This window comes from Manacus candei, unplaced genomic scaffold (genome assembly GCF_025592945.1).
Source record: "Manacus candei isolate 608988 ecotype Guabito, Panama unplaced genomic scaffold, ASM2559294v1 h1tg000067l, whole genome shotgun sequence".
NCBI lineage: Eukaryota > Metazoa > Chordata > Aves > Passeriformes > Pipridae > Manacus > Manacus candei.
Genome location: NW_026138115.1, coordinates 14,315,384 through 14,340,818, shown reverse-complemented (window position 1 = coordinate 14,340,818; position 25,435 = coordinate 14,315,384). Strand labels below are relative to the sequence as shown.

The 25,435-nt window shown below is 34.9% G+C and overlaps 1 protein-coding gene across 9 annotated transcripts in view; it reads left to right on the top strand.

The window, feature by feature from the left end:
• The window catches only part of AKAP6 (A-kinase anchoring protein 6), a 275,069-nt gene that overhangs the window by 169,878 nt on the left and 79,756 nt on the right, over positions 1-25,435 (top strand). For all 9 annotated transcript variants that reach the window (XM_051806225.1, XM_051806228.1, XM_051806229.1 and 6 more), the window contains 2 exons: positions 18,191-18,339; positions 24,095-24,215. In XM_051806225.1, the coding sequence (XP_051662185.1) occupies positions 18,191-18,339; positions 24,095-24,215 (270 nt within the window). The remainder of the gene's footprint in view (positions 1-18,190; positions 18,340-24,094; positions 24,216-25,435) is intronic.

The following is a 25,435-nucleotide window of genomic DNA, read 5'->3' as shown; positions in this document are numbered from 1 at the left end:
TCTTAGTATGGCAGCAAATTTAATCATGCTCCTGGTAATATTTCAATAGGACAGCAAATCAAGTGGGGAGCAAAATTCTGCCACAGACACAAATAGTGAATGTCAGTATTGGCAAGCAGCAAGATCAACATGGAAAGAAAGACTCTTTCCAGGATTCTGGGAGAACCATGCAAGCACAAAAAAATCAACATTTAAGTGGACTGTTTCTATTTTGTGGTGGGATTTTAAGTTCAGGGTTGATTTTATGTAATTAAAGATAGGTAATACTTAATTCAGATGGGTATTAATTGGAATTATAAGATCACACTGCTCTACTCTCTTTTTAAAAAAATGCCAGTCATAGTGACTGTTTCTGGTGTTCCAGTGTCTATATCATGGTATTTTAAACATAGGAAAATAAAAGGTAGGATTTACAAATTGGCTTAGTAAGCTAACTCCAAAGTTGAATGCTCTTATTCATTGGCACTTTTGTAAGTGGAAGTCACATTTGCCAAATTTACCATAAACCTCCAAGAAACAAAAATAATAGTTATCCTTCACAGTTCTTACTTCATAAGAGGATGTTAACTATGTATTTTCATAGCCTAAGGAAAATAACGGTTCTTAACAAAAAGGCATTGGGTGCAGTATGTCACACACCATCTATTTTTAGTAATTACAGAACTCTTTCAGGTATGTTTAAAGTTCTGCTTCAGACCATGTCAAGCCCTATAGGGTACAATACTGCTCATAACTTTAGGGTGTAAGGACAAGTATGAACTACAGATAAGGGAGGTAAAGTTTAATATCATTTATTAGATAATCTTCTAGAGCCATAAAAAGAACAAAAAGCTTCAAGGATGGATCTCAGCACGACCCTAGATAGGTGGTTGTCTATGGGAGACATGACCCTGCTGTTTGCACCTGCCTGTGTCTATATCGTGGGAAACCTATAGCTACAAATGACTAACTTGGGGTAGAAGGAGTGGCAGCTGGTACAAGAGGGCAAAATATACCTCCCATAGGGAACAAAAGACATTTGGTGTGCCCAGCCCTTCCTTCCTGCAGCAATATTGGAGAAGCAAGGCTGACATTTCAAGTTTCATCTCAAGTTAATAACTGGACCATATATGGTCTTGTTTTCCTCATGATAAAAGGGGGCTCTGTTGTTCTTAGAGCAGTAAAATTCATTGACTCGTCTGAACTTGCTTTCAAATTTTTTTCGCTTTGCATATCATGATAGTTATGTTACAGTATGTCTTCTGTATCTTAAAAATATGTTGAATTTTAGTGTCTGGAATCCCTGTCTTTGAAATTACAAGTTGAGATATATTTATTAATTTTTGTCACATGATTTGTAAGAAGCCCTGCTTGCTTGAAATAATAATAAAAAAATTGCCATTGACTTTGACAGAATACTACCAATACTTCATTTTCTAGGTTTACCTAGTTTATTAGAAGTGCTAGAAGATTTTGACCCTTAGCACTATAAAGACCTCACTGGGGAAAAAAAAAACGAGAAACCTTTCAAGATGTCATGAATGCAATGCACATTGTTCCCTGTAGCTCCTTGGTCGATACACTTTGGGTTCTTCATCTCAGGATGAGTCTGTCTACCTTTCAAGGCGCTGCTTAGAACTTTTTTAAGCATAGTTTTTACATATTTTATTCTCATTTCTTTGTTACTTACCATGGAAAAAATATGTAGTTAAATTCAGTCAAGTAAATAAGAAAAAAAATATTTGTGGGTTCACTCAGCATTCCGTGTAAACGTGACTATGCATAGACCTAGGACAACTCTGTATTGTGAAAATCACTGTTTTAAAAGTATCACCACGTTGTTTTACAGAAAACAATAATTTCATGATCACTGTGATTTGTTCAAATATAAGTCAGGACAGATTTTTAACTATAAATTTTGCTTTCAGTATAGCTGTGGTTTTGCAGGTTATACAATATATTGAATTCAACAGCATGCCATGAAAAGCACTCAACAAAGTTTCTTTTAGCTGTAATGCTCTTTTACTTTCAGGGAGAACTGTCAAAATTCCAGAATATGTCCTGCAGAATCTGACAAAATCTGACAAATTGCTCCAAAGAGATCTAGATTTTTTTAGCTGGAAGCATTGTAGATGCAGAATTTGGAAAGCCTTACATTTAAGATGCTATGAACATGAAACACAATGCAGGATTTACTCCCATGGAGAAGTGTTTAAAATTGATTAAGTGAATCTTTCCAGTTTTAAAGAATATTTTTTGTCTTCATGTTTCTTTCATTCAAGTTCTTTCCCATTTAACAAAAAGGAACAAACACAGCCCTTATGTGACATTGATGTGGTACTTGTAAGGAGCTTCAGAAAGGACATTGTCTTTTCTCTGCACATGTACATGCTGCCTTTGAGATCTGCAGATATTTGGATGCAATATGAATAGAATGTGTAGTCCTTTAACATCATCCATTCCTTTCACTGCCAAATGCAGTAGAGGTTCAGAACGTGCAGAAATTGTAGAAACAGATCTATGGTTAAACTGACTGTATTATTTAAGCCAAAACATCCAGTATCTTTTTATGAGTATTATATAACAATAATTAATATACGTCCCATCTGTATAGAGAAAGGTATAGAGAAAGAAAACACAGGAAGTAAAGTGAGTGGAGTGGATCAGAAATCTTCTTTGAGGTAATAATGAGGTTGGAGAAGTGGAACTTACCATAAAGCAAAGCTGTCAGGATCACATGGGTAAATACATAGCAGAAGGAAAGGATTAGGAAGATGAAGGTATCTTTGAACTGTTTGGAAATGTATTTTGAAAGATACTGATGTTAAATTTTATTTAAAGAGGGTTTTTAAACTGGAGCTCTGTGCCATTTAATTACACAGGCTTGAATGGAGTTCCTTATGTTATATATGTCTGGGAATATACTATGTTTCTAAATGCTTTTTAACTTCAGAGGCAAAATAGAAGTCCAGAGTCAAAAAGAACTTGTTTGTATCAAAGAAATATTCCTGTATTTGGTTTGAAAGCATGAGTGTAACTGCACTTGTTCTCTTGCGTGTGCACATTCCCTTGATTACAGAGCTTGTACAGCTGTAAATGGGACCTGCTGTGCAGACAGGCTGATCTTAAACCAGCTCAGTTGTACAACTTCAGTTCCCCAGTTGACATCCCAGAGGTGATGGCACTCAGCAGTGGGTTTTATGACACAGTAGAACAAAAAGTTTCAGAGCAACAGGCTAGTTCTTGAAGATGTTTAAGGCTCTTAGCAAACTCAAGAAAACATTCAGTTCATGTTTGCAAACATGTTTGCAGTCACAGGCTTTCTTATTTTGGGGAGCATCATGATGTTAAAGCAAGTATGATGGAAAGCAAAGCTAGTACTGTTGACAGGACATTTGTTTTTAAAATGCCAGCTCTGGAAAACACTGTCTTGGATTCTGTCATAGAATTAATAGTGAGCACTGAATCTGATTACAACTGAATTATTTTAATTTATGAATTGACTAGATACACACATGAATATAATATACATGTTTATAAATTTCAGGCAAAAGTTTTGAAGTATTATGTGAGCTTTCTTTATATTTCAGATATTCTTAAGAAATATTTCCCACCGTTTTGTGTTCAGTTAAAACAAGGATGTACATTTTATATGTCTATTTCTCTTTTTAAAATATCTGATGTATTTTTAAAAAAAGTATTGATATGTTGTGTGATTTACAGTCTTGGAAAAACTAACACAGTCATAACTCTGCAGTTTTTGTGATGCATGAAGATCAGATTTTTTAATGTTGGTTAATGCTTTACTAATTAAAGTATGCATGTTAATTAAAGCAGAGGCTAATGTTAATTACCTATATTAATGGAATCTCATGTAGCACCTGCCTGAAGCAATGGGTTCAATTTTCAAAATATCTCAATTAAGACTGAAACTTTTGATTTGCATCTAGTAGGGTTTCAATTAACTGCATTGCAAACTTAAATAACACACTTAAAGGGATAATATCACCAATCACATGCAGCACAGTGGAATTGGTCGGTTCAATTATTGACTACAGCTGTGAGAGCTTTCACAGTTGGTAGGTAAGTACTATGGTATTGGCAAGTGATTATTGTCTAGGGCTGTCATCACTTCTGTGGCTGTTGTAAGAGAGATGTTAAATTGCTGTACTTAGGTCTCACTGCAATTCCATTGTTGAGGGAGACAAAAATAGAATGATGTTTGCTCACATCCAGCATTTAACGGTGAAGATTCAGCTTGTTCCTCTGAAATAAATGACCACTGTTCCATGACATGGTAAGGCATTTTATCAAATGGGAAAACAGCATTTGTGATAAAGTGCACAATGTTGCAGTGTACTTCTCAGCCAAGCCACGAGATGTGATTGTATTCCCAATCTCTGTTTCAGCCGCCACAGCATTACGTGTTGACATAGGAGCCTTTAATGAGCAGCTTCAGGAAGCGATTAACAAAGCACTAGAAATAGATGCAATCATGCTGATTGGAAATTCTACCTAAGCTCCATAAATAAGACCATAATGTCCTGCTACCATACAACTTTCTAGGGTAATTATTCCTGATAGCTCCAAGATCCGAACTTTTAATCTGAGCCTACTCCAATAAGACACTGATGGTTCAGTTACAATGAAACCAAGATCCCTGAAAAAAACATACTAACTTTTGCTGCTTTGGACACACAGCTGAAGAATAAATATAGGGATTTATAGTCAAATACAAAATTTTTTTTGTACATGTAATGAAAAAATATCTTTAAGCATAATTCCTATGTGGCTTCTGTGGAAACAGACTGATAGAAAGTCAGTTTTCAACCATGCTCAGCAAAGAGAACCTGAAGCACAAGATTACCTGTTTGCGTATCTATGAGGATCTCTCACCTGTACCTATGTATTTTCCTGCTAAAAATACCCTTAGGCCTTGGACCATCCCACTACATGGATGCTGACTATATAATAAATTGCCTGTGCCTGTTAGTAAAACCTCTAATATTCTATTGTAACACTCTGGCTTAATTCTTCCATTTTAATTAGTGCTATGACAAAAGCAAAAGTATCCTCACGGTATCAGTCAATCTGTTTAAGAAATTTGTGAGATTAGAATAAAACTTTTTTACCAAACTACATTGAAGATACTTATTTTAATGACCCCTGACTTCTGAGTTATCCTTTTGTGACCTCTCTTGGGTCTAGATTAATCAGTGTGTAATGCTTTTGTTGCTATTTTCACTTCTAAGGAGCCTGTGTCCCACGCCATGTTGTACAGTGATTAGATAGTTTAGAACTCATGCTTGTTTTGTCTCTGAAAACAAATTAAGGTCTATTGTAATCTGTGTCCAAAATCCCCATGTAGTAATACTCAACTTCTTTAACAGTATAATGTAAAAATGTAATTATTGTCTTATTTATGGTTACTGGAAATGTGCATCTTTTAATTAAAGCTTTCCCTTGACATATTTTTTGTAGTAATTGTACTTCAGGCTCCTTGAGTCAATATGCATCATATTTTAGCTGCAGAAAAGTCACATTTTCATGGGTCAGGTATGCAGCAGGTATGACTACTATGCTGTGATATGTTATTTTGATCGGAGTTATATTTCCTAATGTTGAAGAAAAAAAGGTTAAATTCTGTGATTATGTAGTGACATGAACATTTTTTACATACGTTTGTCATCTTTTGACATCTATACCTTGAGAGGGGTGATTTTGCTATTCTCAGTCTGGTTCCTTTTCCTTTTGAATTTAAAATGTTTGTTCATATCCATTTAAACACCTGTCTAAACTGTAATAAAAATAGCCAAGTATCTTCTGTTTGTTGGACCCTTCGTAGCACAGAACACTGTAATAATAAATCTTGTATTAATATGGCAATTTTAACTATGTTCTAAATGAGAAATAATACAGCACCAAACAGGCAGCATCTCATGTAATGGTCATGTCTTTGATGCAAATCTGTTGAAATCATTGTATTTACAAGATTACTGAGATTAGGTCTCTCTGGGTATTAGTTGGCCCAAAGGCACTTAGCCAATTAAGGCTACTGGAAAAAATGAAAGCAATCCTACCTGAAGCTTTCTGAAAGGAATCTTTAATACCATTTACTGCTCTTGCTATATAGGGACTCTAATATAGCACTTCCAATATCTTGAGCACGCTTCATTTGGTTTTATTTACCTGGGCTGTTTTTCTTAAGTCTGAGAGAAGGAAAAGCATTTAATTCATTGTTGAAATTACGAAATAATATTACTTAAAAAGCACCCTGAATGAGCAATTAGGGAGCAAGGAAGAAGGTGGCCATGCAAATTTGGGTGGATTTTTGTCAATGGTGATTTGAAAGGTACAACTGTAAAATTCTTATTCTTACATTTTGGCATTCATACTCCTCCTAGAGTGTTTTCTTTATAGGTTAAGACCCTAGGTGCTTTAGCCAAATGAGCTGTGCAGGTTTGGGCCTGGAGTAACAGAGGCCTTGAAGAAGAGTAAAACTACAAGTACACAAAATACAGTCTGTTATACTGTGACGTTTTCAACAAGAATGGAAAGAGCTAGTTGGTTGAGTCACATCAGTCATGGGCTAAAATGTATGGTATATTTTTTGAAGTGTTCCCATAAGACCCAGTTGTGCAGTCTTTGCTCTGGAAAAATTCCCTTATACGCTTATACTTACTTAGAGTATCTACGGAATTTGAGCACTGGATATTGGCTTTATTTTTAAAGTTATTTTTGGATCTTTGACACATATAACATAGATATGAATCAAAATCTACCTTAAAGTGCTGAGATAAAAGGTTTCCACTAAATTTTGTCTTGGTAATGCAATGAAGTGTTATCACATTAGAATCGTTGTCAAAGTAAGGTGTCTGACATGTTTCTGAAAAGGCAACATTCATGAAAAAAGGACATTTTTTATTGTTAGAAAAGAAATGTCACTTTTCTTACATTTTAGATCTTTAATTGTTCTCTTACTTTGTCTTAGCCTTGAGCAGTCTCACTACAAGAGTGGATCATATATTAATATTTTTTATATATATGTAAACTGACTTTTTAAAAATAATTTTATCACATCTGGTTTTAGTGCATGGTGCTGATGTCTCCAGAGGCACAGAGAATTTTTATTTTCAAGTAAATTTATATTAGTTACAGTCTCCAGCTGTTTTAGATATAGAATCATTTCCTGTTGGTACCGTTTCCAGGACAATTCCCTTTTTTTTTCTCAAAAGAATGAGAAATTTAATTTAACAAAGACATCCTATAATTGTCTTTGTATCTTGCAAGGTATCTAGCAATCTAAATATTTTATTTTATTTAAAACATCTGTCTACATAATATCATATGACTATACAAGCCTATATCAGCCTCCCAAAAGACAGCTGCTGCCACTTTTATTTAATTTATAAGAGACCAACAAAATTGCTGCTTAAGATAAAGCCCGTCTGCCACTGACTCATATATAAAAAAAATTTTCAAGATGAAAATTGCTTGCATTTACAGTTCTTGTTAAACTAATCTAGGTCTTTTTCAAATTTAGAAGCATCATTTTTCCTTTTCTCTCTATTCCCTCACCCCCACACCAGTCACTATGGAAACTATGGAACTTTGCATAAACTTTTTTTATAAGCTCTTTTTTTTGAGATTGAAGGTAAATTTCTTTTAAAGATGAAATGCAAACTAGAGTCACATCTTAATTGCCCGCTTGTGAGATCTATTTATCTCCTGCTATCTTCATTTTCACAAACATTTGGTGTGGATTTTACTGGTCAGAATTTTCATGCAGTTTTTCAGAAAATATATGGAGGAAGTGATAATGTCAATATAGATCTTTATTTGTTTTGTGTTGCTAAGCTTTGTTTGCAGTGATTGTACACTGCTTCTTTACGTGAGGCAACTCATACTGAAAAGAAAATATTTAATGGATAGTATCAATTTAGGCACAGCAGCTGTCCTAGAAAAATAGACACAGGCATTTTACAGTATGTCTAAATAAGACAAGTTTACCTTTTCCAAGGAAGTAATCAAAATATTCCTTTTTGGAGAACTAAGAGTATGAAAGGAAAATGTTTATGGTTCCCTACTGGCACACAGTTATGATTGACAGAAAAAACCAACACATATGCCACATGAGACATCTTGTTCAGGAACTTTCAGGAGGGTAGTAAATTGGTGTTGGCACAAACACAAAAAAAATAAAATGACTTGATTCAGCAGTTTTCCATTCTAAATCCCTAGGCTTGAAAGAAAGAAGTAAATATTCATCAAATGATCAAAATTTATATTGATTTTTATTCTGCATTAGCAGCTCAAAGTCAAGATTCTTGACAGGGTGGATGTCGGTTTGAATGATTCTCTTTGAAATAAGGATACAGGCACTGGGCTGAGTGCTACTGTGCATTCCTGAACCATAGGAAAAAAACTATTAGAACCCTAGGAAGCTAAATTTTTTAAAGAATACTATAAAGGCATGCTTGTTCTGTACTGTTTTGATAACTAAATTGTTGTTATTAGTATGTAAAGTAATTCTTGTTGTTCCTGTGTTACTCTATCCTTTCCATTATCGTCTAAGGACAACTTTTCTGTAGTGCTTCAAAGTGGAATGGTAGTTCATGTACTATAGTAACTGAGTTAATGTCAGTACTTCCCAAAAGAAGTGTATTTTAGAGTGCTAGTTTGGCAGAGAAAAGGAAGCAAAGATTGTATCTGCACATTATACATCTTTAATTTTGCTGTTTCTACCAGGGAGTAAATAAAGATCTTGGGGGATGGGGTGAGGGAAGGAGGATGGAAATCCAGGGAAAGAGAGTGTGAGTCTGAATGCAGCACTGAAACACAAATGTGATGACTATGATTACCGAGCTGTGAGATTTAATGAGAAAGCCTGAATTAGAGTGAAGTAGAAAATCATAACCATCACCTCTAGTCTATAGGAGTATAATTGGATCTCAGCCTCCAGCAAAAGTAAATAAATAAGTTAGTGACATTTTTAACAAAATTAAATATATTGAGAATAAAAGAGAAAGTTATCTCCATTACTGTACTGTTGTAGTATACTTCTTTTCAAGTTTCTCAGCTTGCATTAAAATGAGATTCATTGTCACAAAATGGAAGAAAATAGTGTGTGTTTGTGGGGGGATTAAATAAAAAACAAAGTAAGTCAGAAATACTGTAACTATCATAGTTTTAGCAAATTTCCCAAATGTCCTAGGTGCTTACAATTCAGCAAACATCTTCAACAGCATAGCTTTAAAATTAAATTTTACAAACATTACGGGTAATGCTTTAATAGTATGCAAATTGCAATGAAGTCAGAAGTGGCAAAGCTGACCTCTTAGCAATACAAATATTTTATGTTTAAAACAGTTATCTTTTTACTGTTCCCTCTACCTCAGTAAGTGTCAGGTTCTTCAAGAGGCTCCTCATCTGAGGATCATAAATAAACTCAAAGGAGTGGCAGCTTGTGTCTGCTTTTTATACATGGCAAGGTGGTTGTACAAATCAACATATTAAGCTATATGCTTTGCTGTTGCTACAATAATTCCTAATATTTTTACTAATAATATTTTTTAAAATTTCCTCAAAATTCTGTTTTGAGTTTTCTGCTTTTAGTTTTCTGCTTCTAATTTTCCTCAAAACCCAAAGAAACATATATATATATATATATATATCACACACACACATATATATATATATCACATATATATGGATAGGAAGAAATATCTACAGAGAAAAATACTTAGCCTGCATTTCCCTGCTGTTATTAAATAAATTAGTGACATTTAGTTTTTATCCTACTTCATAGCCTGAATATTCTTACTTAATCTTGCAGTGGAGACAGTCTTGTGTTCATATTGCACAAGTTTATGTTATTAATAGCTCAATATCTAAAAAGCTGTTAAAAACTCCCCTGTAATTTCTTGCTGTGGGAGGAGAAAGAAGGAATAAGAAAACATTTGCATCTCTAGGGGTAATATAACATCAAACAGACTATCTAGGCATGGAAAGAATCACCTTCAGTTTCAGAACAAGTCAAATAAGCATTCAATGAGCGTCTTTGAGGTACAGTCAGTGTAGGAGTTTTGACTTGAAAATGTTTGACACTATCAAACCTCTCACAATATTTGACTCAAAATATTGAATCAGAAGTAGATTTTAGATCAAAACTTCTGCAGTTTTGTGAGTTGATATGTCTAGGAAATTTTGGAACTAGTTGTTTGGAAACTTAGATATGTATGTATTTGTAATGATTAGGTTAATAGATATGAAACATTTCTCAAGCATATGGAAGTTTAAAATGGAGCTACTTGGAAAAAATCAAGCTGTTTATGTACTACTAAAAATAATTACTATGTAAAGTGCTCACAAATGATGTAGTATTACAGAAAAAATATTTCCTATTTTTTATGTAATATGGCATTCTCTTATTAGTAATTTCTACATTTTCTGTAGGTTCCTTTCAGCATAAATAACAGAATTATGCAAAAAAAATCACTGTTCATGAAAAGATAGCAAAACAAACCAGCAATACTATTATAGTATGGTAAAATTAATTAAAACTCAATGCATATTACTAAAGTAACTTCAGAATGAAAGTTTAAAGAAGTAAACAATTCTTTTCTATTTGTTTCCAAGTAAGATTTTTCAATATATTAAATTCAGACAACTTGGAAACCACTTTCTGTAAATAACTCATCAGGTTTTGCTTCACTGTAAGGCAGTACAGCTCCCAAAGGGGAGAAAAGGGATTTCTCCAAAATATGCACAAAGTAGATCTCTGAGCAAAATTTCCAAGGAAAAGGCCATAACATTTTTATTAGCTAATTCATACCTTCCCGGGATGTGTTGGATAGTTTTCCTTAGGAAGTATTGGTTTTGTGAGACCTACCTTCCCTCACTGTTTTTACATAGACATATATCTGTCAATCTGCTGCAGGGCTGGGGGAGGAGGAATGTGCACCAGCACCCTGGAATTTCTCTTGCACAAGTGTACTGTCCTGAATTCTGAGCATGGGTACCTCTAACCGTAAGGGCATGGCCACTTTGAATGCTCAGCCTACAGACTGAGCTAGGTGATTTGCCTGTCCACATGATTTGGTACACAAGCCTTTTAGAGGAGTGTGATTTTTAGAAGTATGAGTGCACTGGATGATAGGCAGACTCTTTAACAATCTCTATTTAACACTTCCTTGCTCTAGAAGTGCAAACACAGGCAATGTTTGGAACAATCAGAACAGTGTAAATAGTGGAGGTTTTAAGTAAGTAAGTTTATAATTTTAGCACATTGAAGAAAGACTTTCTGTGCATGACTAGTCTATCCTCTTCTTGACTTGAGAATCTTGAGGCTGGCACAGAAAGTTTTTCAGCCTTCTATATGTACATGTTTGTCTTCTGGCCTCCTAAAATAAATTGTTTTCTCTGACTAACAGGAAAGAAACCATGGTTATGTTGATGAACTTCTAATTTAATAGGACAGATTCTGGGCTTTTAAGAATGGGACTGTTTAGGCTTACTCTTATTGTGGTATGTGAAGAGGTGTCACTGAAGGAGCTGGAAGGCATGTGGCAGTTTTGAAGAAATGCACTCTGTTATGTTGATGGGTTAGGCTGGATCTGCATCCTTGTTAATTTGTATCTTCTATATAGTTTTGACGAGCGCTCTTCTGTCACCGCAGCCCTTTCCATTTTCAGAGCAAACCTGCTCCCCACCTGGCCTCCCAGTTATTAAAATCTCTTCTTTTGCATCCTGCCTGTCACTCGTTTCTGCAGGCTGGAGATACAGACCTACAAGACTAGAAAAGTAGCAAAAAATCCTGGCAATTGTTCAATTCCCATTGTTACAAAAACTTTTTTTTACCTGGAAATTTTTGGAGGCTATTGTCAGAAATTATTCAGTCTTGGAAGTCCCTGAAGAGGTTAATCCTTTCATACTTTTCTTCAGTGCTTTTTGGTATTTGTAATATAGGGAACTTCTCTGTGTACATAGCTGAGATCTGTTTGATGCACAGGGCATGCCATGCTCTTGTGTAGTGTTTAATGTTACACCGAACATAATGAAAGGCCAGGTGAACAGTCAGGAATTAAGACACCAGAGGTCTAGATTTTAAATTAACAGCATGATCATGGCATCTCCATGGATTTGGTCGGACAATGCTGCTGAGGCCATGCTACTGATTGCATTTGTGCACCACAGTCCTGAAGTCACAGGTCATGTATTTCTGAAAGCCAAAGGAAACCCTGCAAAAAAGTATTGCTGATATTTACAGGCTTTCCCTCCCCCCCCCCCTTTTTTTCCTCTCTTATTATTTCTGTTGACTCTGAGAACTGCCTGAAGTTCTACTCGCTATAACACAACCCTGCCTGTCTAAAATTTCATTTTATGGCTTCTGTGGATGGACCTACAATTCACTGTGCTGTTACTGCTGTTACTTAAACTCTACAATGAATTTAAGTACCTTGATATGCAACAATGTTGTTACCTTGTAATTCTGCTCGTTCTGTGTGGAGATTTGATGTTATTGTGATGGTTTTAGTATATTGAAAAGCAAAGTGATAAAGTTATTCCTGATATAAAAGCATTTCTGAGATTTATAATGATAAAAACACTTTGCTAAGATTTTTACTGGTAACAAGCATGCCCTGATTAACAAAATTAATTTCCTGCATGATCACAACACAGTGTGTCCTTTGTAATAGGACTCTCAAATATTCAGCTCTCAGTGAACATATTTCATGATATAGGACTATTTTTTAATCTGATTCGGTCCTGGAGAGAGTGTGCAAGATCAAGGATGGAAGAGGCAAGGAAGCCAAAAGCAGGAAGGGTAACAGACTAAGAAAGTAGTCAACAGCAGCAAGGTCCCTGTTTTAATTATGTGTGTGGGGGAGAAATGCCTGCACTTAGGGTGGAAGCAGTCACTTGAATTCCAAGAAGCCTAATGCTGCCAAGCTATGGACTGATGACCTTAAAGGCATTTCCAACCTAAATGATCCTACGATTCTGTTGTACAATGCCATTTGAAATGCTGCAGTGACTTCTTAGAAGCACCGCTTCCACCTTAAGCGTTTTCATCAATAGAAGACCTGTTGGCTCAGTGTAGGAATGGAGTGATGCCTTTGGTCGAACTCTTGCCTGCTGAAGAACTCTTTCTGTACATCTCCATGGACATCTGAACATCTCCATGGAAGATACTTTGAGGCATATACTTCTCACCATAATTTTATTCAGTAGCTACACTCTGACAGAGTCAGGGTCTTTTTCATATTCTGTAATAAAGCCTTCTCCAGAACTTTACAATGTGGAGAAGTAGCCAGAATATTGTGACAGAAAGCAACAAAAAAGGCTTAAGTATTTAACTACATAAATGCTACTTTGATCAACTTAATTCTGGCAAGGAATTGGTCTCAGTTTTATTTCTCAAGAAACTGACCAACTGCAAAGATATACCGTGACAAGCTCAGAAGTGCATCCTTTTAGAACGAGACAGCTAAGTATGCACTTCTATAAAATATACATATAGCTAGTATTCTAAATCTACATGCTGCATAGGAGCATCTCACCACCTCATTGTTTGGCAGAAACTGGAATTTGTGCTTTAATTTAATAAACATAATACATAAACAGCTGAAGTTCAAATAATGGCAGAGGAACTGAACTATGTCTGTATTTCTCACTAATTCTCACAGTGTAGTGTGGCAGCAGTATAGCTTTTTTACAGAACTTTAGAGAAAGGATAATGCAAGATAGGATACTTTTATAATTCAAATTCAACTGAATGTATTATAATTTCTATATTTGAAACAGGATAGTTTGCTTACAGAAACAGAGTTCGCAACAGTAACAGAGTTTCGACACTGGGAAACAGTGTCTGAAAATACTTCCCTTTCAAAACCAATTCAGTGATATTTATTTTAGTACATTCCAATATAAAAAAAAATTGCAGCAGAGCAACACTAGCTCTGAGTTCCTATCTCCAATTTACATTGGTGTAAATTTTAAGTCTTTCATTTCACACTCTGTATACAATATAACCTTTCAATCTCCTTCCTCCCACAGTAACAGCCACTGTCCCTTGTCTTGTCTTTCTCCACTTCAGAATAAGGTCATTCCAACATGTAGGTCTAACAAGAAATGCAATGTATTTTCATTGATTTGTATTGTCACTGATTACCCCTTTGTGTTATGTAGTGATCTGTATAGTAAAGGACATTCTATGTTGTCATGCAAAGCCAGTCCTAAGGAACAGATTCTGCACCCCAGGCTCCCTCAGTTTATTTATAAGGTCTTGTTTTTTAGAAAATGGGCTTTCTAACAATAGCCTTGAAATTATTTACCATTTTTAATCTATTACTAGAACTGAATATTTGGCACTAGTCTAGATTTTTTTCACTGTTTTCCTGCAGAGACTACTGGTTTTTCATAGTTTTGTTCAGAGATTGGACTCTGCAAGTTCAGGAAAATGAGAGCATTTTGTCATTTGATTATTGGGAATATCTCAGTTTAATTTACAATAAAATATTTTAAACTCACTCCATCCTGGTAGGTAGAGAATCTGTACAAGTCTGTAAGAGGACCATCACCACTGTCTTTATTGCCTTTTTATTGCAAAAATGGTCACTTAGAAGAGGACCATGAAGTGGAAAACAATGGCTGAGTATCATTTCTTGGCTTTTTTTCCCCCTTTGTTCAATTTTTCACATATTCTGATGTGCTACATCCCCTGGAAAAAAAAAAAAAAAAAAAAGAAGGAACTGAATTCCACTTCTGGGATGGGGCAGTAAGAGTAAATTAATGATTGCCTCTCCCCCAGTTCCCATTGCCTATATTTGGGTATTTGGGATGATGCCTATCCCAGTAGACTTTCTCAGGATTTGCTAGATATCCATGTCCATAGAGGTGTGTTTGTGATAGAGATTAAGTTCTTAAAAGTTAAGTAATAAGAAAGCATATGTGGAGCAATCTGAAAATGCACATTTAATGTAGGATAAAACAAGTAAGTTTTCTATATTTGATTAGCAGTTGATAAAGTTTCTACTTTATTCTCCCAGAATACTGCAAAACTAGTCCTTCATTAACAGTAAAGATTTTAAATTGAAAATAAACTGCAGTAGATTTATTATGTATCTGTGCAGTGTACTATTTTCTATAGTATGCCTTGTACCTGTTAGGTCAGCTTCTGCAGAATGTACTTTTTTGAGACTTAAACTGATCAATACCTACTCAAGGTCTTCAAAGCCTCTTTGGATTTGCAGTTGATATCAGTATAACAGGGACCAAAAAATGCTTAAGTACAACAGTGAGATGGATGAATACATACAGAAAAGAAATCAGAGAGATCCATCTGAAACTGTATGCTGTCTGAGTTTGAGTTGCTGTAATTGTTCACAAACACTGAAGACAGAAATTGGGTTTAAAAACAAAAATAGTTGATTTATGGAGGGATCATATTTCTGATGTACAAGAACTGGGTTTTATTCAGGGTTTGTAGAGTATGATGTTGATGGAGTTTATAATCCTTAGTACAGGAGGGTCCTATATTTGTGAGGAAGAAATAGTGGATTATTATTCATTCCTCTCCCTATATTTATTTACTCTTTCCATCCCGTGTTTTCTTTCCCCCAGTATTCTATTTCATCTTTATTTTTCTTCTCCTGTTTTCTGTATACATTATTGACTTGCCTATTTACAAATATTTTTGCAAGTGAACAGAGAATGAGAGATCTGTGAAAAGCTGCTGCCTTTACTTTTCCAATTTCTTATTTTAAAATATAGAGGAAATTATAGGGAGGCAAATAAGAAAATGCAAGAAAAAAAATCTCAATTATTGGAATAGTTGTGCTATTTGAGAAATAACATGTGTTCTTATAATTCAGAGCTGAATTTTAATTCATATGTGTGATATTCCAGAGTTTAGGCTACATGTGAATTCCCTCTCTTTGGAGTACTGGGTTGGGAGGTTGTGTACATAATTTCAACAACAGCCAAAAAACCACCAAACCCCCAACCTAAACCCCACCCAAAACCTGTAAAAAAAGCAAGAATTACTTATCTTGATTTACAAACCCACCCTGAAAATTGGGAAAATATTTTACTTCAAGTTTTCCACAAGATTTCCCCTCTAGGCTTAAAACAGTCACAGATTTTAGTTTCTAGATCTAATTGTTTTAGAAATTTACTGGTCACTGACAACAGTGCTTTAGACTGAATGTATCATGTCAACTATAACTAAAATAAAAACAATGAGTGGTTAACTCATTGGGAAGAATACATCAAAAGAACAAATTAATAGCCTTATGTGGACAATACAAAATACTGAGCTGGAACACTATTCTTACTGATGAAGAATCCTTCCAAAAAAAAAAAAAAAAGAAATTTGTTCAGGACCCCCTGTATACTGTAGAAATGGACTGTTTATCAACTCAGAGGAAAATGGACTTGGGGGTGTAAGGGAAACAAAAAGGTGATGATGTTTGTTTATTTGCTGCCTTTGGTCATTTCTGAGTTATATAAACAGCAGTTTTAATTACAGTTTCTGAGAAGGCAGAAAAGTCTTATAGCTTTCTCAGACCTTACCATTGTACTCTAACTGGACACATCCAGCTAGTTAGTCTTCTATTCAGGTAATGTTTCTTCATCGGTAACCTTTTGTGGTTTAATTTTCCACTATTTTAAAGTATGTATGAAAGCCTTTTAAATATGTAATTTTAAATAAATTACGTTTATTTACACACTTAAAGACCTGCATGGATTAATTGGAATTTTTATCTTTTACCTTCTTGGAAAATTACTAATAATTTCTGTATTTTCTGTTTTTTTGTTTTGTTTGTTTGGGTTTTTAATTTCTCGAAAACATTTTGAGGTTTACTGAAAAACATAACTAATCTCACTGTAAGAAGCACCTGAAAGAGAAAACTATAAATGTTTGAATGAGAAATTTTAAAAGGAAATTGAATTTCTAAATGGCCTCCATTATTACTCAGCAAAAATTGCACTAAGGCAAGGCATAAGCAAATATAGGAAACTGCTAGTTTATAAAGACATTCCAGCTTTCCTTCAGACTTTCCCTACTGACATTCTTCAGTGCCTGTTTCCCTTCACTTGGTTGCACTTTTCCTACATTTTGCAGATTACCCTTCTTCTCTCTAACCATTTCACTACTTTCTCTTTATGGCTGCTGTTGATTGGCAACTGTCAAGCTGTCAGCAGACAAACAAACTTTTAATTCCTGGCTTCCCACAGCAGAAAATACAGGAGTCCTTACATAAAATTTCCTCCATTCTCGTTGCATTTTCTTGCCATAGCACCAAATAGTTAAGGAGGCATTCCACTCCTAATGGAAATAAAAGTATGTAGTTACACTGCAGTAGCCGTGTTTGAAGCATTATCAGAATTCATAATGCTTTTTTCTTTCAATGAAGTATATTAAAAGAAAACAATAGCATACTGGTCACAATGCTTTTGAACTTACTCTACCCTCTGTTTTTTGTACTATTCCTAGGGGCAAGTGTGGCAAACAGCAGATTTTATCCTTGTATCATCTGGTTCTCTGAGCCTCAGAAGCATACTGATTACCACAGCTGCAATAAATAAAGTGTCTATTCAATCAGTTATAATGTCAAATATTATTCAACATTCTTCTGGCCAGGCACAGAGTCTGATGGAAAACAGTACATCTCACTTATTGGCTTTTTCCTTGCAATTAAAATTGCTGAGTAATCAGTGTGCACCAGAAAGCAGAATGTGAATAATGCCAATTTGCTTGGGTTTATTTACACTTACTATTTGAAAGAAAAATACCTGCAGCAATATGGCTTTCATTAATTAGGAAGCACAATCAAATTGTCAACAATATCAGTCTTGAAGCCTGTAAGAAATGTAATTTTATATATCTACCTGTTCTATTAGTGTTTAGTTCCTAATATCTTTTTTATTCTCGTCCAGATATTTTTAAGCAGGATTTGATTGGCTATACATCTCATGGAATATATAACAGTTTCTCTGATAGAAACCTAAATAGTTAATTTCTGGCATTTGGGATTATGGTGTACTTTTTCTCTGACTTAATGGTTCAGCCTTTTTCACTCTCATGCAAGGAGGAAAATGGTTAAAATTGTTGCCGTCCAAAAGTATTTGTTTTAAATGTATTCTTTCTGAATTTTTTTTTAAATGTTGTGTTTTGTTTTTTCCTCTCTTTGTTTTCTTTTTCTAGGCTGAGGTTCAGCTATGCTATCTGGAAGCACAAAGAGATGCTGTTGAACAGATGTCCTTAAAACTGTACAGTGAGCAGTACAACAGTAGTAGCAAGCGAAAGGAAGAGTTTGCTGATATGTCAAAAGTTCACACAGTGGGAAGTAATGGGTAGGGAACTATTCTTTTTGTTGTTTTATTCTCACTGATCTGTGTTTTTTTTTACATGATATACTTTTTCTTACTTCTAGTTAACCAGGATTTTTTTTCCTAGGCCAAGAGACAGGGAAAAACTCTCTCTCAATATATTTCCTTTATCATATATGAATGCAAAAATAATGGATTCTGGATAATTTATCCAAATTATGGTTTGTTCATAGGACTACCTAACATTATTTAATAGTAATCTGTTATCTGGATTTAAAAAAATGTAATGTATCCTTTATTCTTTAGGCTTTTCTCCTCCTGTGGCTTTATACAATTTGATTTCTTAGCATCTTCCAGGAAAGAATCTTTATAGTGTATTCATACCTCTGCAAGACCTCTATAATAATTTTTCTTCTACTGACTAGGAAATATGAATATGAAGCCATTCACTTATAGTTCAAACATCCTAGTTTTGTACTTCAAGAAAGCATTAATTTTAACTGTTTTCCCTTGACTTGACCATTTCAGTCTGGTTTTTTTTTTAATTAATGTAAACACACATATATTATATATTTAAGTGTACATATAAAAGCACTCTTCCTTAATATTTTGAACAAAGAATGTTGGACGAATAAGTCACTGGAATATGCTAAAATTACTTCTTGCTGCCCTCCCTTTTTCACAATCAAGAAAACTTGTAGTTCTGGATTAAGAGTTTTTCGTTAAGGTCTTTTGAAAACAGTATCTCCCAACTGCTAGCACCCCAAAATGAACATAAAACACATACATGTGAGATCATAATAGTGTAGGCCAAAAGCAGTTCAAAGTGCTCATTGTTTGGGTAAACCCTCATCCTGATAAAAGTTTCCTAGTAAATACAGTAGAACTTTTGCTTGCAGTTTCCTATGCAAGGAAAGTCATTGACCAAGGTGTTCATGAGTTCCTTATCTCCAGAACTTCATTTTCTGATTGTTAACTCAATGTTCAGGTCTTGGAAACACAGTTTTATTAAATTACTGACTGTAAAGATAAATGAACCTTGTAAACATCCTCTCTTATTATACAGAAAGATGACTGTTTTAGAAAAATTGATGTGGGCTAATTATGTAGGATTACTGAGATCTTGATTACATATGCAGAAATCTGTCAGATTCTCAAACATGCTGGTGGAGCTAGTGCCAACCATAAAAATAATTTGTTCAGAATTGGTGTGTATATGTATATAAATGTGCTCTGAGGGCTACATGTTCAAAACTAGCATCTAATTTTGCAGCCACCATTGAATGTGAACAAGACTTAAGGCTGGAATATTGCGGAGGATGTCAGCCAGTAACACATCAACAGACTTTTGATTTTCCTGAGAGTAGGGGATATAGAGCTTTACGCTTCATGAAGAAATCCAGTTTGTAACTCCACGTACCATATGTGATAAGTAAATAGGTCCTTAAATGCATTTGTTTGCACTTGTAATTACATGCTTAGGACTAGGAATGGTCATCTGCTAGTGTTCCCTACCTTTTCTGTGCTGTGGCCACCTTTCTGGGCCCTTCTGGCCATCCCAGCCCTTAGAGACTCAACAGTGACTTCAGGGGCCAGAGGGCTGGAGTCAGAACACTACAGTATCACATATTCAGCCATTGTAGAAACTAGGGGAGATTGAATTCAGATGAAAAACTTCCAGTTGAACAAGTCTGAGGTGCCGTATCAAGCACAATGGAAATGCCTTTCAGCTATTTGAAAATAGAGTTGATATAAAATTTCCCTACTGCATAAAAACTGTGGGCAGAAACTCCACGGTAGAATGATGTAGCTAGAGACCATGATCTCTATAGAGAAGGGGCCATTTGCATAAGTGGGAAAATTAGCTGTTGTTGAAGACTGACCTTGGAGAAAGAAGAGTGTCCACTGGGAGAACAAGAGTAATTGTAGATTAAGAATTTTTTATATGACATGGGTATGTGTGTGTATGAGATTTGGGAGAGGTGACTTTGTGCAGGAAGTAGCTAACCTCAGATAGGTGGGGTAGTATTTGCAGAATAGGGTGATGCTAGTGGGTGCATAAAACCCAGGAGATTTCCTGCAAAACAGTGATCTTGTTAAAGCGGTGATACAGAGGGTTTATGTGTATCTGTATGAAAATGGCTAAAGTGACAATGGAAGAGAAGAAAATGAATATCCACTGCAGAAGAACACCAGCAAGCCAGGCAGCAAGAGGTAGCCAAGAGTAGTTGAGAGCAGGTGCCAAATGTTACAGTAAATCTGGCTGGAAATATTGCATCCCCTCAAAACTGGGGAGGAGTTCGTACAGGTACTCTTGGGAGATATGGATACAATTATTTACAGCACCATTGTACAACATGAAGGCCAGATCCTGAGTCTGTCATCAGCTAGTATTGGGCCTTCATGGATGAGGCTTTGAGAGAAATGCATTATAGGGGGTTTCAAGTATGCTCAGAATATAAGGCAATTTTAAAACTATTAAGGGCAAAACCCCAATTTCTTCTATATCTTCCTAATAAAAACATGTGAGAAGAGTTCCAGAAAATTATGACCCAGAAACTTGAAGGGACTTTTTGTCTGGCTGAATTTTTTTGGTAGGCATAGCAGTGTGTTTACAGTACTTCTAAATGCCATGTGAGTTATGCCATCAAAGAAATACTACAAACTGCAAGTGCATGTTAAACATAGAGAAAGAGGCTGATGGAAATAGCTTCACATTCCTTTTTATTTATTAATGCCACAGACGAACTGGTTTTCTCATGAGAAAGGTGCTCATGAATTTTCATTCAAAATAATAAATTGATGTCCACATTTTAAGAAATATGTTTAGGGTTCAAGGGATTAGACATACAACTCTGCATATCTGATTCCCTGTTTACCAAGACAAAATATACTTCTTAGTGTCATTTTAGTTATTACACAGCTAATGGTCTTATCTTATCAACCAAAAAACCTATATTAAGGAAGCTGTATTTACCTGCCATTTAACTAATATCATAGCTTTTTTGTTGGCAATCTTTGGGTACTTTTAATGGAGGATTTATTCTTTCTATAAGCAGATGACCTAATTTATTTCTTTTTTAGCAATTGGTGGATTTGGATAATCAACCAAAATTAGATCTTTGCTATGGTTCTTGCAGCTGCAACACACATCAGTATTTCAGAAGTTATGCTTTCCCTGGTTCTGCCTGCGGCAAAATAAAAAAAAAAATCTACTAAGCTCAGAAAAAGTAGATTCTGAATAAAAATCTATCACAAAAATACTGACAGGTACATTTGAATCTTAACCTCTCACTGATCCTACAATTTCTGGATTTTTTGAATATCTTTTTAACAGCTTAGTAACTTGCATCCTCTTCCAAATAGTAATTTAATAACAATCACTAAATTCATCCTTTTAGATGCAAGGCATTAATTTTAGCAACAAAGCTGCTTTTTAAATATATATATTGGAGATACTTTAAAACCATTAAAAATATTGCATTCATATTAAAAAATATATTGATGATGCTTTGTAGGCTGACTACACTATCTTCAGACTGAGGCAAATAACTGCCATAGACGGTTTGCTTAAAAATGCTCCCAGATTACTTTATTTTACATCATTTAAAAAAGAAAAAAAGGAGAGAACAAGCAATTATGGGGGAAAAAAATTCCCCACTGTATCTTGTATCCTTTCCTGTTTTTTTTCCAGTGAATCTTGTTTGTCTCACCCTTCGTTTTGGGTTGAGTTCCTGTTTAGAACATAAGTTTGAAATCAAAATGTTCAGCTGTTTTCTAGTGCTTATCTGGGTTTTATAAAGGTCAAAGAAAAGTGCTTTTCTGTTTCTTTAAATAATTGGTTCATTCTATTACACTAAGAGATGGACTAATTTGGACTGTAACTAAGATGTGGTTCTTTAGACACAAAGCAGGTGGTTGGATTCAGCACATCTTCTGCCTATTATAGTAAAATCCAAGTCCATTTCCTCATGCAGTTTCCAAAGGCATCTCATCCCATTCTGGGCAAGAGATCATGAATGATGGATGTAGGCTTTGTTCCACGTCATCTTCATGTCTTAATTTAGGTATTTCATTGGTCCAAACCATCCAAGTCCAACTGAATCTGTACTGATTTATATGATATGAAATCTAGCATCTTACATTATAAAACATATGTTTTAATAACTGCCTGTCAGTTTTATGACTTTGAATAATTTGGATAAGATGGAAGGGAAGAAAAGGAGCAGTAGGTACTGAAGACACAGAATGGTTATACTGCTTTCTGGGGAAGGGATAAAGATTCAGTATCACTGCCAAATATGCCATTCAAGATGGACTTTAGTTTTATGTTAGTTTCAAAATGATATCTGAGTCAAATACCTCCTGAAACAGGAGAAAAGCCCTGAACTCCAAATGAAACTATTATATTTCAACAATGGTAACTTGCCCTTCAATGCTTGCTCTTCTTTCTTTATAGTAACATTGCGTACCTTCTCAGGGCAGCAGGCAGCTTTAAGTTGGTGCATCTCATAAATTATTGAGTAAAAGTACACTAAGTACAGTGGATTAAACTAGAGAGTTACTTCACAAGCAGGAATCAGCACTTGTGCATTATACAATACTTTCTTTGTTGTCAATTCATTGAAAATAATACCAAAGAAGTCAAATGCTTTCTTCTCTTTTGCCTGCTTTCTTGCAGAAAGACAGTTCTACTTGTCACAACTTTATCTACAGACTTTCAAAATTACCATGCATATGGTACTCTAGTTAATAACTGAAACTGTGATAGTACTAATAATATTAAAAACATGGTTATTGTTTCTCTGTTGAAACACTGCTAATTTTTTTAATGGAGTTGCTAAAAAGTTGTTAATAATTGGAGAAATTAGCTTTAGTGGACATGCACTATTCTTCAATCAATATAGGAGTTTTTTGATACTACTGGCAAGGCTTTTGCTATTTCCAATTTTGTAAGTTTGAAGATCCCCTTTCAAGAGGTATCTTTTTGACGGATGTGCAGTTTTTCACCATATACCGTCTGTCTTGTATCACAGTGTTTTAGAAGAATCTATGCTTTAGTTATTCACTAGGCTTTCAATAGAGAATCACATTAATCCTTTTAAGCTCCTTATTCTAATGATTTATTTTGTTGAAAACCGTAGTGATCCTCCTTTGAATTTTAATGATTGCTGGCTATTCAAGGATTCATTGTTTTGACTTCCTGTCCTTACCTTTGTTTCTTACATGTCTGTAGGGAACACCTGTCTAATACTGTATCTGGCCTTAGTTCTCACTGGCTTACCATATTCACTCAAGCCTATCTTAAGGCGTTAAGTTGAAATGCTAGCTACTCATCCATGAAAATAAATGGAGGATATTTACAGACATAGGCAGATAGACAGCAGAGGGATGGCTGAATGAATTTAGTAATTTTTTTATGTAAATAATATTTTCATATGAATTATATCAAGATGATTGTTGCAAAATTAGCTCAATATAAAATCTGCAATATAAAACCATTAAACAGCATTATGGGGGATTTGTATTTCAAAATTTTTGAAGCAAATGCAGTATGCCAACAGTTGTCAGGATTTGGCATCAGCCACTGAATTTAGGTCATAACACTGGCTTAAATTGGATTTCAGTTTTCATTTTCATCCACTCTGTATAAATACAGAATGTCTCTTTAGAAATATAACTTGGAACATCATGAGTTTTCAAGAATATATTATTCTAATACAAGATTTTAACAACTACACAGTATTTATGCATAATACATTTTGTTCCTTATCTACAGCCTTTTGGACTTTGATTCAGAATACCAGGAGCTCTGGGATTGGCTGATTGACATGGAATCCATTGTGATGGACAGCCATGACCTGATGATGTCAGAGGAGCAGCAGCAGCATCTTTACAAGGTTAGCGCTACCATAACTGCCTTTACCTAGCTATAGAAGATCTGATTAGCTTGACAAGTCTTTCTCTCACAGGATATCGCTGCGTTCATTGTATGTATCATGGTGTCTATTAGAATTCCCTTCCCTGTCTCCAACCTCATTTCCATCCCCTGTGCGCTGACAGGCTGCACCGACATCATAATTGCAAGAAAGTTCCCTTTATCACATTCTATTTGGTGTAATTCTATAGAAGGACAAAGATTTGTCTTCAAGATGAATAGAAATAAATGAAACTGCATTAATAAATAGAGTGAAACAAAATGAAGGAAAAAAATGAAATGGGAACATTTAACAAAATGTGTTTTGATTGGAGCTTTCAGCTGGATTTTTATCCACCTTTCAGACCTCGTCTGGAAAGAAAGACATTTTCCTTGATTTTGGTTTGCTGCTGCCAGGATACAGGACTCTTCCAATTTAATTTTTATTAGTTATACATAAAGTAGACATTGTCATGTTAACTCTTCACACTTGGTTGTGATTTGAAGAACATGATTATGAACTTGCAGGGTGAACTTATAGGGTCTAATTCTAACATACAGATAACACAACACACACATGGTTTCTCTTATTTGCTATAGCAACCTTAACCCAGAAGCTTTATCACTTCTTTTAGACAGACAGTACTTTTAAGAACTTCCTCAAAATGTGTGATTTGATCCGAAAATTGATTCAGGCTTCACTGTGTGTCTGAGAAGCTGTAGTCTGCGGGTCTGAGGGGTGGTGGGGGAAAGAAAGGAGGGGCTTTCGACAGAAATATCAGGCTGCAGTAAATCTTCCTCATTTAGGCAATTTTTATTGGAGTAATTCTGACAGTTGTCATCCTTGAATTGCTTTGAGCATATGGCATATTTCAAAGAGCAGATTGTGAATCATAAAAAATAAAATTAATAACTAACCACAGAATCAGCAACACTATAATGACAAGAAACAACTACCCTCTAGCTTTTTTTTATTTCTTATCAAATAAATGGTACATTCAAGGTCAAATAGAAGTTGTTTTCTTTCTTCTATGATTGCATGATTTGATAATTTCTTCAATATAATATATTTTTTCTTACTTTGGCATCTTAATTTCTTGATGGTCTTCTTGAATTTTATTCTTTCTTATTTTGACACTTTTATTTAAAATACCCAATGAGAAAGGGTTGTCACCTGAGTTAAAATATGTTTATAAATGTAAA